The sequence below is a fragment of the Strix aluco genome, chromosome 12 (genome assembly GCF_031877795.1).
Source record: "Strix aluco isolate bStrAlu1 chromosome 12, bStrAlu1.hap1, whole genome shotgun sequence".
In the NCBI taxonomy this organism is placed as follows: domain Eukaryota; kingdom Metazoa; phylum Chordata; class Aves; order Strigiformes; family Strigidae; genus Strix; species Strix aluco.
Window position 1 is genome coordinate 23,172,721 of NC_133942.1, and position 13,740 is coordinate 23,186,460.

General features: G+C 40.2%; 1 protein-coding gene across 1 annotated transcript in view; it reads left to right on the forward strand.

Annotated features, from left to right (window-relative positions):
* FBN1 (fibrillin 1) overlaps window positions 1-13,740 on the forward strand; it is a 160,841-nt gene that overhangs the window by 64,459 nt on the left and 82,642 nt on the right. The window contains exons 9-13 of the mRNA XM_074837024.1: window positions 2,174-2,299; window positions 6,120-6,278; window positions 9,840-9,998; window positions 11,310-11,450; window positions 12,261-12,380. Of these exons, the coding sequence (XP_074693125.1) occupies window positions 2,174-2,299; window positions 6,120-6,278; window positions 9,840-9,998; window positions 11,310-11,450; window positions 12,261-12,380 (705 nt within the window). The remainder of the gene's footprint in view (window positions 1-2,173; window positions 2,300-6,119; window positions 6,279-9,839; window positions 9,999-11,309; window positions 11,451-12,260; window positions 12,381-13,740) is intronic.

The following is a 13,740-nucleotide window of genomic DNA, read 5'->3' on the forward strand; positions in this document are numbered from 1 at the left end:
ATATAAATAGTGAAATACTGTTTGGGTTAGGCTCAACCCTAAAATAAAGAGTGATGATTTTGCTTTTAAAAAGGTCGGACTCTATATAAACAGCGGCAACACTGACTTTAAGATAAACATTGGTGAATTTGAGTCAGAAAGTGCTTGAATCTGATCCATTTACGACTGCATTTTTCTCTGTTAATTAAGGGCTTTATTCAGACCAAAATTCAATTTCCACATTTTTTGTCACTGAGACTTTTGGGACTCCTGTGGAGTATAATCCTGGAGCAGAAGCCAGAAGTCTCTTAGCAGTGCTCCCAGGGCACTCGGACTTGAGGCTTTGGCAACACCCTTGAAGTAGCACTGAACAAAAAGTCACACCCCTCTCACACACCCAAGCGAGGAATGAGACCCACATCACGACAGCTAGCAAGATGCTGGGGAAGAATGTGTGCACAGGGGGCCCAAAGCCCCGCACTGCTTAGGATGCAAGGTCTGGTTATCTGTATGCCACCCGAGTCCTTCCGCTCCTTTCCTGCAAAGGCAAGGGGCCACAAAGGTATTAAAGCATCCAGTGCTTTACCTAGGGGAAGAGAAATTGATAATTTTTATATCACTGAATTTTTATATTACCGTCTTCACAGGAGAAGTAGAACAGAGATCCACTCTACTTGCTAAAACACCCATTAACAGTCCTGTGGGATTTTGGGTGTTACCCCATCTGTTGGGGTCAAATTCCAATTTAGGCATTACATTTAAATTCCTCCAATCATTTTTAATGACTACGATATTATTCAGTCCTTGCCTTGGCGTGTTGGGTGGTGTTGCAGTATTTCATCTCAGAAATTTTTGTGGTTGGTGAAGTCATTATTACAGCCATGTGTCTATCTCTTTGTAGATCTCTGGAGGGAGAGGTTGGATAGAGTCCTGTGATGCCATTATTTCTGGCTGGATTCTCCCTGTCGGGAGAGCAACTGGGTGATTGTACATGGCTGTGACAGGCAGTTGTCACTGATCACTCTAGAGAATAACCTCCCTTTATGCTCTGCTTTGCTGATTCTTGTAGGTACCATGGAAAAAAGCGAGCTGATTTTTAGCTCAGCTGGACTCCAGGTTCCTAGAAGATGAGAGCACTGCTAAGTAGATACAGCTGCATTGTTAAGACAGTCACTGGAAACCAAGGGGAAAGTAACTACACATCACAGGCGGGCTACTGATGGTAATTAAGGAGCAATCGGGGCTGGCGTAGGTTGTTATTCACATGACTGTAGATAACATAAACTCCTAGCTGTGGAAGAAACCCTTCAAGTTCCCTCTGTTCATGTGTACAGCTATGATCAGGTATTAAGAAGGTATCTGTTAGGTTTTTTCTGTAGACTTTGAAAATTTTTCCGTATTGGATCTATGATGATGATTTAGTATATGGATTGAGATTCGTTAGGGAAGAAATTCATGATACGGACTTTTATTTTTAAATTGCTGACAAAATCTAGGAGGAATTGTGGACATTGCCTGACTTCTGCAGTAGATATTTCACTTAGTGGAGAAAGCCAAGAAAGGTAGTTTTTGCTGCCTGCAGTCATCCTGCTTTGAGGTATAATCCTGTCAGGTTGAATTAGTTAAATGGTGCCTAGCTGCTCATTGCTTTTATATGGGGGATTTCCAAGAAAAACCCAAGTGTGGTAAGAAGGATGGGCAATTCAGTAGGTGCTACGCTTCCCTTTGAGTCAGTATTGAACCACTGCCTCAGTATGGTGCCAGGAGATGCTGTGCTGCTGGAGATACCATGTGACATAACGGTTAAGCTCCTGATCACTGTGGTCGTTACAGGTTCCATGATAGTTTTCTTAATTCTAGTGTGCAGAATTCAAACTGGAGGGATTACGGCTTACCGTTAGTAAATCCCCTCTGCAGTTTAAGATTTTCATCCATCATTATTAAGCAGTAAAACGAACTCCCTAGCTTTTTACAATTTACAGATACGATATTTTCTTAGGTTCTGTTTCACTTGTGTTTATAAGATGCCTAACAGAAGATCCTGATTCAAAACTGCTGCCTCTACCCTAGTACATAAGTTAGGGGAGATTTCAGACCACACTGAATTTGGTCATTAATACTGATTATAAAATACCTATTCTTGTGTCAGAACTAATTTAGCTAACCTGCCCCTGCTTCTCTTTTTGCCTTGAAGATATTGATGAATGCAGCACCATTCCTGGAATCTGTGATGGAGGAGAGTGTTCGAACACAGTTAGCAGTTACTTCTGCAAGTGTCCTCCAGGGTTTTATACAGCTCCTGATGGCTTAAAGTGCATAGGTGAGTAGAATCCTGTAAATAATAAGACGGTCGGTGTTATGAACATTCATGCATATCTAAGGTGGGTAACAGCATACCAGAAATGTATTTCAGCTCGTGATCTTGAAATCCTTCTTTTATGTAGAAGTACATCATGTGTCTATATACGTATTCCGAAATGAGTTTTCTGTTTGCAGCATGTGTTTCCTCTTTCCCCCTTTGTTGTGACCTTCACTTTCATTTTTCTTACACGTTTTTTCAGTTATGCTGTATTTGTTGCCTTAAAATGGGCAGAACTTGTTTAACACATCTCCTCGATATTCTTGCTCTCAAGTTATATTCAGCAGTCATTTAGAAAAGCAGATATACTTGAGAAAGAAGGTGATCACACCAAACAGCTTTCTCTTCCTCATTCTAAGTGTTGTGACCTTAATGCAGATATTTTTCATTAAAGGAAGTAGTGTGATAACCCAGGTGTGGGACATTTGTATCTGCTTTCATGATATTGATGATTTGGCAGTACTGTTCTTTTAGGCTTTCACTGTGACAGGTCAGGAACCTGTCTTCCAAAGTCCAGATCAGGAACCAAAGGACTGTATGAATTAAAAGACTGTCACTGCAAGTGCCAAAGCCATGAAAGAGTAGTGTTAGCACTTACTGCTTCTGGGAAACATACAGCCTGCTCTGAAGCAGATCAAGTATTCAATTAATTTTTTTTCCTAATTTTTATGCAGTAATTTCTTTTTTCACTGCTAGTGCTGAATTTTGAGCAGTTATTGTAATTTGAGAATCAAATGGAAGATGTATTTCCTCAGTTTTGGCTCGTTTATTTAAAGGCTCAAAACACAGTGCCAGCACTGGGGTTCAAGAGAGCACCCTGTGTAGTACCTTTGGGAAAAAATCATTTGGGAAAAAATTGAAAAAAAAAACCCTACTTCACAGACAAAAGTACCAAATGTTATTAACTTCCCCAAGAGATCTGGAAGTAGTTTGGGTTATGATTCATTTTGAATGATGCCATTCTATTTCTGCAGGTTGTGAAAAATGAACTATATTTCTTCTGTTACCAAGAACAGCATTTTGGTAGATTGGGTCCATGCCAGTGGGAGCTACTTTTATTGCTTCAGATGAATAGCTCCTAAATGACTGTGGATCATTAAATCATTGGTTGCTGCTTGTACTTAATATTGATGAAGGAGAGTCACCTTTCTTTTAGAAAAAAATTCTAGAGATGCCCAACTTCCGTTTGCTTTATACTTCTTACAGTCATTGCTTAGTCAGGACTGCCCGACATTCCCACCCATGTTATATTCCTGCAGTTTTCCAGCCTTTTTTACCCTCTGTATTTGTAGGCTAAAGTAGTTCAACTAAAGAATTGGGTATTTAAATGATGACAGGCTGTGTTAAGTAATATGCCAGACTATGAGCCATCATTAAATTTTTGGCTTTGTGTCCCAAGGCAAAACGTGCTAAATGGGAAGCACTATTAATTATCTGCAGATATTTTGGATTCATGTCTAATATGCAGACTGCATAGTTGCCATATTAACAAGGACAGAGCCCAAATCTGTATTCGAGCTGGGCAAAACATGTAATCTTGATTTAATTACAATGTGCCTGTCTTAAGTGAAAAGTGTTAGCTGAACGTGTCTATTCTGTTAGAGATGAGGAAGTGCTTCTGAGAAATGTATCCCTTATGGGACTCAAACTGAGCAGAACTGGAGCCAAACATCCAAAGGAAGAACCGGGAGTTCCATTATTACAAACCTTAAAAATTAGAATAGACAAAGCAAAGATAATATCTCTGAGAGCTGGAGAGCAGAAACAAGAGCAGGACATCTCAACCCAAGTACTTGAAATGTGCTATGAAGAAAGCTGCTAGCCCATACTTCCAGCTGGCACAAATTTATTTGGTCAGTGTTACTTTTTGATGGCTTTTTATTTTTTATTTTTTTTCAAGAGGCACATTTTTCTTGAAAGTTATTTTCGTGGTGATTTTTTGCCTTTTCAAAATACTGTATTTTTTTAGTCAAATATATTAAAATATTAAAAGCTGAAATGGTGAAAAAGTTGTTTCCTGCTGTTCTTGCCCTTATTTGTGTGTTTTACCATTTGGAAAGAGGAAAAAAAGAATCACTTTTGATTAGGAATATGGAAAGATTTAGCATTTTTTCTCACAAACCTACTGTCTTTTTCTGAAAATGATGTGGCTTTTGGATAAGCTCTTACACCTGTAGGTAGACAAAGATGTTTGCTGTGTGTTTATCTTTTTATGGCACATTGTGTGCTTGCACAGATCCCATGTAGATCCTTTTTCCGCTTCTGCCCATTACTGATTTTAAATGTTTCAAAACTTGGTAGTGACCAAAAAACAAGGATGAATTGCAGAGGATGATGATAGGATCTGTTAGAAGACTGACTTCCTTACCATCCACCCCACCACCCCACCAAGAATGTGAATATCTCTCCAGGGATACAGAAGAACGGTTTTCTCTCCAGGGAACAGTTTGCATCAGAGCTTTATTTGATTTTTAAAATGGTAGATTAAGGAGTGTATGTGTTTGGCAGTTTAGTTGGGTGCCAAGAGAAAATGGAGGACCAGTCATAGAACTGGGTAATTTTTTTTTTTTCCCCTCCATTTCAGATTTCCATTATATGATAATACGAGTGAACTAACTAAAATTTGGAAGCAAAGGCCAACTGACTCTTTTAGCTGTACTGCCAGTAATATCCGTGTTCAGGGTTCCAGCTAATAAAAGGCAGAACCATCACAGACTCTCCCAACATATCACTATATATCAATTTCCTCAAAATAATAAGAAACTTCCCTGCTTTTTTTTATATCCACTAGAATAGCTAGTAAACTGGAAAGCACTGTTACTAGACAGATGGATCCACCATGCCCTGGATAACTGAGATACTGTTTCTTTAGGGAATGGTGTCTGCTGTTGTAAGGTTCTATCTGCAACTTTTTCCTCTACATTTTGACAGCAAATGTTCATGTATTTTAGAAACAAACTTGGTCTGGTTTATTGTGCAGTGTCAAATCACACCACAGCTTATATTGAGTTTGACATATTGTGAAACAATTGCTCAGAGCTTCAGATTTTATCACAAGATTTAATTTTTTTTTTTTTTTATTTTGCTCCCATCCACATTTTCTCTCCCTTTTCTAAGCTTGGGGATCTCTGTGCAATGTTGTTAGAGCTGAGTGTATGAAAACTGGGTACAAGAAGTTCTCTGTACAGCACGTGCTTACCCTTTTCAGACAGGAAGCCAGCACATCTCCATAAACAATGTGATGGCACCAGTTAAAGCTGTGTTGCTCTTTCTTGCCTGCAAGCCTATGTCTTGTCAAATCACTACATACTTCAGCTGGGGAAGCCATGACTAATAAAAAGTTAATTAATGCTTTGAGAGCTGCAGTGCTGTAAGTTTACTGCTGTTCATCAGTGGCTTTCAAATTAGAGCTTAAACAGAATTGATCCGGTACTATCTTTAATAGAGATGACACTACAATTTTTCTTTGAGGGCACAGAAGCATATTTTATTATATACTGAATGCATGTTTCTATTCTATTTTTGCCTCCATTAATTTATTGCTATTCCATATTTCACTTCAGCTTTCTCACAGGAGGTGTTACACCTGGATCCAAAGCAGCCCAAATATTATCCAGATTTTTCTGCTTTTCTGCCGTTTGTTTTTTGATTGTTGTAATGTTGCAAGTGCTATGTCATCCATAATGTAATCAACCAAGAAAAACAGGATCTTTCCCTTTTGTGCAAGTCACATTCTTCATGAGACTTATGATTACATATATCCATTTCTTTCTCCTGGTAGATGTGCGTCCTGGATACTGCTTCTCTTCCCTGACCAACGGGCGCTGCGGCAACCAGCTCCCCCAGCCTTTGTCCAAAATGCAGTGTTGCTGTGACAGTGGCCGATGCTGGTCTTCTGGTGCAGCCACCGCTCCTGAAATGTGCCCAATCAGATCCACCGGTATGAATTCACCTGTATTCTTATGAGCATGGTTGAACACTGAATTAGGCAGTGATTTTTCTTTTATCAGTAATGTTTTCATTAAAGAACTACTCAGAATGGTTGAGGCTGGAGGGCACCTTGGGCGATCATTTAGTTCAACCCACCTGCTCAGAGCAGAGCCTCCCACAGCAGGTTGGTTGTGACCTCCAGGAGGCTAGGGCAAGCAGACGTAAACAAAGGATTTTATCTGTTGCTAATTAATGTTTTGTACACTGGTTATTCTGACCTTACCTGCTCAGATTTTGTTTTCAACATCCTCTTCAGGCTCAAGTTACTTCCTATAGAGCTTTCTAATGCATCCCTGTTCCCTCTGCAGTTTCATTCTCATTGGAAAGCTGAGGTTTCCTTCCTCTTATGTCTAACTTTCCGAGGTGCCATTTTTTTCCTGAAGTTTGACACAGAACATGATTTCTGTCTGCTACCGAAATGAGCTGTACTTTATCACCTCCCTGTGTATTGAGATCCCCAGATAACGTGAGAGCTCAATTTAGAGAAGATGGTGAGCGTATTGTGAAACTAAGTGTGAGGGAGTGGAGGAAAGATGTTTTTGATATTGTTTAGGACTGGAGACCTAATGAAATGCTTTAGAGAAGAAGAATACAAGAAATTTAAGGATTGGTGGGAGTAAGGGAGGTGCAGAGTTTAGGGAGGAATGGGGGCCATATCACTATAGCCGCGTAACTCTGAAGAAGTTGTCAGAGGCTATGTATGGGAGTGTTTATTATTTTTGTTTTTAATCCTTTGAGTGAAACTGCATAATACTGCAGCAGAGTTCTATGATCAGAACTCTTGGAAGATGCTTCCTGGTTCTGTCACTATCTCAATAATATTTAAACATATTAAATGTCCAAGGCTGCCTAGAGTAATGCTGACAAAATAGTGTAATCTATTGATGCTCATCTGAAAGAGAAAGACAAGGAGAAAGCTTTCAATCTTAACACAGTCCCTGTTTTCTTTACATACTTTCTAATTATTCATATCTAACTGGTGAATAAACTGGGTGGAAAAGTGAAGTAATTTGGCCAAGACCGCAGACTGAGACGTGGTGGAGAAGGAGCTAGAACCCAGGACTTCCTGACTCATAAATCCATGCAAGGTCTTCCAGATCATGGTTACATGCCACATTTTTTTTTGCTTTTTCTTTATTTTTTTTTCCCGACTTGGGATATAAATTGAGACTATAAATTACCCTTTTCAAAAGTGCTTTGAAATTCTTTGAAAGGCCTTACATGTATGTAAGGTATTGCTGTCATTATTTAATCAAGTTCAGTTATGCCTTAATGTATCCTGAGAAAGCAAGATGAGGAATTTAGAGCTGTCAGTGGCCCAAAGTCTCTCTAACTCTGAAATGGAAATTTACTGCAATATAAAGTGGAGCACTAGCTGCATAATGTAACCAAGCGGTTGCATTTTCAATGTGGGCAGCAGACCCAGATGTTACTATAAAATACGCTGTTTATTGCTAGAAATTATACATGGAGATTAAAGTTGCAATAAAAAAGGCTTGCACTGTATTTCTTTGCGTAACACAGCAATAATTGTTTATGTGGAATGACAGGGTTTACCATTGACACTATAAATACTTTAAAAGTGGTATCTTGGGCATCCAGCCGTGTGTGTGTTCAATTCTCACCTCAGCAGTCCCTTCATGTGTGCTAATTCCATTCAACCCATGGGCAACCCCAAGGCTCTGACTTCTTTTTGCATGGGAGGCCTAGGCTCCTAGTGGATTGGCTTTGGATAATCGGGTATTACCAATCTGGAGTAAAAAAAAGAAATAAGTATTGTTTCTTTCACAAAGACTGATCAGTGGGTTGTAGAGAATGTGTGATTGGAGTATTGACTATTAAAACCGCCATCATTAGCAAACATTTGCATATTGGAATTTATGTATGTACATACACAGATACAGTTTCTCAGTGTCTCTGTTTTATCACAGGTAGACCACTGAGGTTCAATTCAGCTTACATATGAATAGGCAAACTGGAAAGCTAGGGGGAAACCTAAATAAACAAAATACAATATGTAATATGGTAAAATCTTCTTGGGAATGATTTAAAGATTAAAATCACTGTAAGGAACAGTAGAGGGAATGCAGTGACACGTGAAACAAACGGATCACCTGAGAGCATTAAAGTAAATGTAAAGATCATAATCAGGAAAAGCAGAACTTTAGGCTGCCATGTTTATTTAACAAATCCTCTGTGATTCGGGAAGAGCTTCTAATGTGTTTTACAGGTGGAAATAGAAGTGAGATGAAAGTGCTGAAGGCTGAAATATCCAGCTTAGTTCTCCCAACACTGAATTTATTTTTCAATTCTCATTTTTTATATTGTTTCAGGAATTCATGCATCTCTGTAGCATTTTGTTTTCATTATGTAATTCCTCTCCCCTGTTGTGCCATAAACTTTAAAATTTTGAAGTTCAAAGATACTGGCTGCACAAATAGTTATTTGCGTACACAAATTGTGGACATGAATTAGGTCAGCTGGAAATGTGGTCTTTAATTGTGATACTCTGCATGCATTCTTTGGATTGCAAGTTCCAAACCCACACTTCCCAAAGACAAAAGAGTCGGGGGCAGGAGGAAAAGTGGGGCAGTAGGGCAGATGCCACTAATAGAGATAAACAATAGGAGAATGCATAACACTCAACATAGAGTGTGCTTACAGCAAAATAGATGATTTTCCCATCATCTTGGAAAAGGATGAACTCGGTGTAGACCTGACTTGGTTTCTCTTTGTCTACACTCCTTAGACTGCACCTCATTTGGTTTCTGCTTTTATTGGCAAACTTCATTTTCACAGGGAAATAGTGTTAGTGTATTCATTCTCTAATTGGTTTTGCCTCATTGCTTATATTTCTTTGTTTTAGGAGGTTAACTTTTAAGAAACCCAGTTGAAACTGGGCTTCTTTCCCTGTTCAGTATTTTTCTAACTCTGTGGCAAGCTTTGTATTAAATTAACTTGGGATCAAGTCCAAAAGTCCTTCTTTAGGTAAACTTCACACTGAGTTCATCAAAGATTTTGCCTGAAGAAGACTAAGTAGATTAAAATAAAGTAGATTTAGATCAGATATTAGGAAGAAATTCTTTACTGTGAGAGTGGTGAGACACTGGCACAGGCTGCTCAGAGAGGTTGTGGCTGCCCCCTCCCTGGCAGGTTGGACGGGGCTTTGAGCAACCTGATGTAGTGGAAGGTGTCCCTGCCCATGGCAGGGGGGTTGGAACTAGATGATCTTTAAGGTCGTTTCCAACCCAAACCATTCTATGATTCTATCAGATCAGGTCCCTGCCTCACTGTTCAATTTCATATCCAGAATGTCATTTATGTTATCTTTTACTAGCAGTCTCAGAGAACAAAGCTTGTTACTATGAATAAAACATATAGGCTCAGATTTTCCAGATTATTTAAGGTTTTGTTTTTGTTGCTAATGTGAAACACTACGAAAAGGGGGAGAGTTGAATTAAATGGAAAGGCTACAAGAGTCTAAAAGAGCATTCATGTTTTCATGTTTCAGATGAGTATCGCAAATTGTGCACAGTAGCTGCTCTGCTGCCAGCAAGACCTGACCTTCCTCCGGGCCGTCCTGACATTATCCCTCCACCACTCCTTCCTGGTGTTTACCCTCCTCAACAGCCAGAAATCGTCTATCCATCTCGGGCTCCACCACCTCATGGTAAGAAAATAATAATAACCTTTCCCTGCACCATTTGCATTTATCTTCTTTAAAAACGTGTTTCTCAGGAGCAATGTGCTCCCTTCAGCTGTTGGTATCTTTTGCTTACTTTATGTGGACATATAGTCTCTGGATATCCTTCTAATCATAGCTTGATTACCATGTATCTTACAGCAGCTGTACCTCATTGGTAGTGTTTATCCTGTTAAGATAGGATTCAAAAATTACATCCTCACTTTCTGTACTGAGGCCCATGTGTTGCAGTAGTTACATGGCTGTTATTTTAAGGCTATTGTGAGCTTTGCTGCTTGTCAGCATTAGGAAACATGAATAGCTCTTTGACTAGATTGTGATAGTTACCTACATAAAGGGCTTGGCTGGGAGAAAGCAGCTTCTTTCAGGTTGTTTTCCTCACTCTTGGTTGGCCAGGTAGGAAGTGTATCAATCAAAATACTAGTCTGCTGGACACTGAGGCTGAGCCAATGCAAAGAAAACTTTTTCAGTGATATGCATAGATAGGTTAGGTTTCTCTAGAGCAAGGAGGAAGCCAGAGCAGAATACTTATATATTCCTTATTCTGTCCCTTGCTCAGGGAATTTACTACGTGCCTGAATAGTCTGCAGTGCCACCTGAAATCCTTTGGCACAGCCACGTGCTCTTTTGCAAGTAAACACAAATTCATTTTGCCTGTGCTCTGTGCAGATGTAAGCAGGCTCTGCTTGCACTGGCACCAGCTGAAACTATTTATCCTTGGTTCAGCACCAAGCTGAGCTAATAAGTCTGAGGCAAAGTATGTTAACTCAGGCCTGACACTGCACTGACGTAGCTGCACAGCTTCTGGTCAGCTGGGAGCATGGACAGAGCCAGCTCACATCTGCCTGCCAAAGACCGTATAGGCATACCTTCCAGGGTTATCCCTGCCCGCCTCTTACTCTGCTATCTATGAAAACAGAGATAACTGAACCAGTCTGCCAGCTCTCTGCTACTGTAGGCTTTTAGTAGAGTCCCTGCAGTGCCACGTACCCACTTTACCACTAGGTATGAGCAGACTCTCCTCTTTTGTCCTGCAAAAGAGGAAAACAGGATCAGACTTGCCACAATGAAAAAAAATCAGTGGTTGCTAGCTGTTTTCAGACAAATCTCTAAGAGTCAAAGTGCCATTTTCTCTCTCCAGTGCTGGTTTTACTATGTAATTCACATTGTGATGGAAGGTAAATGTTGACTTTTAATGGAAAATGCTGCACAAGTTGCAGATTACCAAAAATTATTATGATGAACTATTAAAATATTTTTCCAACTCTGTTATTTCAGTGATCTTGCCGGTGAACTTCACTGACTATTGCCAACTGTTCCGACATCTCTGCCTTAACGGGCGCTGTATTCCCACTCCTGGGAGCTACCGCTGCGAGTGCAACAAAGGATTCCAACTGGATGTTAGAGGGGAATGCATTGGTATGTGGTTTTCTGCTGTAAATCACAGAGGGGAATTTTGTTTTAAAGAAAAAAAATTTTTTTCCACACAATGTAATAACTCTGAGTTCTTAAATAAAACCACCCCCCCTCCAAAAAAACTCCCAGTAAATAGACGTCCAAGAACTAATTGCTTTCAACTGCAAACTTATTTTTACAGCAGTTTTGCCTTTAATACAATATTTAACAAATCTTGTAACTTGCCACAAAATTATACAGAAGAATTTCTTATTTTACTAACCTGTGACTATAATGTGTTTATTAGTGTTTGCAAATGGCCTCTTTAAAATGCTACCAGCTCTTTGAGTATGCAAATAACCTATTGTTAAAAAAAAAAAACAAACCCAAACAAAAAAACAATCATGGTCTTGGGCTTAGTAAGATTTACAAGTCCTCTTTCAGCTCATCAGGAGTATCTTGTTGGGCTCTTGAGCCCTTTAGTTTTGGAACTCAGCCAGGGCTTGATGATAGGAGCAAGGCTCAGCTGTCTCTTACATGTAAGATTTTGCTTCTGTCAAAATCTGTCTTCCCAGTGGGGATAGGAATGTGGAGATGTGGAATTAAGGCCTCTATACCTCTCACACATGCGATATTTTTTTGTTGAGTCCTCGTTTTTCCCATCTCCTGCTTAGCTTAGAACATGGGATCCTTTTACTGGGAATTCGTGGTGTCCCCTTTCCTTTCAGATTGAAGCACACTATTTCTCCAACTACAAAACAATAAAATACGCCTACAGACCTGAATAACTTTCAACTAATGTCTTAATAAAAATATATTGTCTGTGTTCTACAGATGTTGATGAATGTGAAAAGAATCCATGCATCAGTGGAGACTGTGTGAACACCCAGGGATCCTACATATGCCAGTGTCGTATAGGATATCAAAGCACGCCAACCAGAACAGAGTGCCGAGGTAAATGATGGTTTTATAGCCATATTTGTACTATTGTATACATACCAGGAGGGAAAATAGTTATGAAGCAAAATTTAACAGACGTGTTAAATAAGAGGGTTTTTAAAAAAGTAAATCAGATATGGCAATAAAAATTATTAACCTGCCTGAGCTGGCTGTTCACAGACTGGGTTATGAAGAAAGACATTTTGTCTTCTGCTGAAAGTATCTTGGCACCATTTGTGCCTTTTAAGTGGAAGAGACATCTTTTTTTTCTCCTCCCTCCCTCCTTCTCCCTCCCTCCTTCTCCCTCCCTCCTTCTCCCTCCCTCCTTCTCCCTCCCTCCTTCTCCCTCCCTCCTTCTCCCTCCCTCCTTCTCCCTCCCTCCTTCTCCCTCCCTCCTTCTCCCTCCCTCCTTCTCCCTCCCTCCTTCTCCCTCCCTCCTTCTCCCTCCCTCCTTCTCCCTCCCTCCTTCTCCCTCCCTCCTTCTCCCTCCCTCCTTCTCCCTCCCTCCTTCTCCCTCCCTCCTTCTCCCTCCCTCCTTCTCCCTCCCTCCTTCTCCCTCCCTCCTTCTCCCTCCCTCCTTCTCCCTCCCTCCTTCTCCCTCCCTCCTTCTCCCTCCCTCCTTCTCCCTCCCTCCTTCTCCCTCCTCTTTTTTGTAAACACCTGAGACATTTTTTCTTTTGCTTCTTGAGAATCTCAAGGACAATTAAACATCCCTTCTTTGGAAAAATCCTTTACCTGTAAAAGACTGTTAAAAGTCTAAGAGAGGTGGAGGGAAGTCTTCCAGTGGGTAAATGTAAGAGTACAGTGCTCATGTGTTGTCCCTGCCCGCTGTCAGAGAAAAAACTAAACATAAATTACAGCAATGAAAACTTAAATAAGGTCTGGAAAACTAGTGAAACACTGGGAAGGTCTAGGTGGGGAAGCTGTAGAATACCCATTAGTGGTATTCTGAAGACCAGGCTCAGCAGTAGTCCTGACAGTCTTCATCCTGTCTTCCTATGGGAGTGGGGAACTCATAGCTCCTCAGTGGTCATCCCTGTGTCAGGGCTCTGTGGCTCCCAAACTGTCCTGGGGTGGGAATTTGACTGTAAAGGTGGATGTAATCCTTTATAGTTAAGTCATAATGAGAGACTTCTGGCAGGAGAATGAATGACTACTTGGATATTCCATAAGAAATGAAGCATCTAAATGAAACAGGATGTTTGAATGCTCAGAGTCCCAGCTTGTCTTCATATTTTGCTTTCTACACTAAGAGGAGGGTTCCTTGAGCATTCACTCATTCTGAAGCATGGAGTTTCTAAAAAGCCAGAAGAAAGCTATCTGTATTAGTGTGATTTTTTTTTTTTTTTTCCCTTCGCTTTGTGAATCAGAAAGG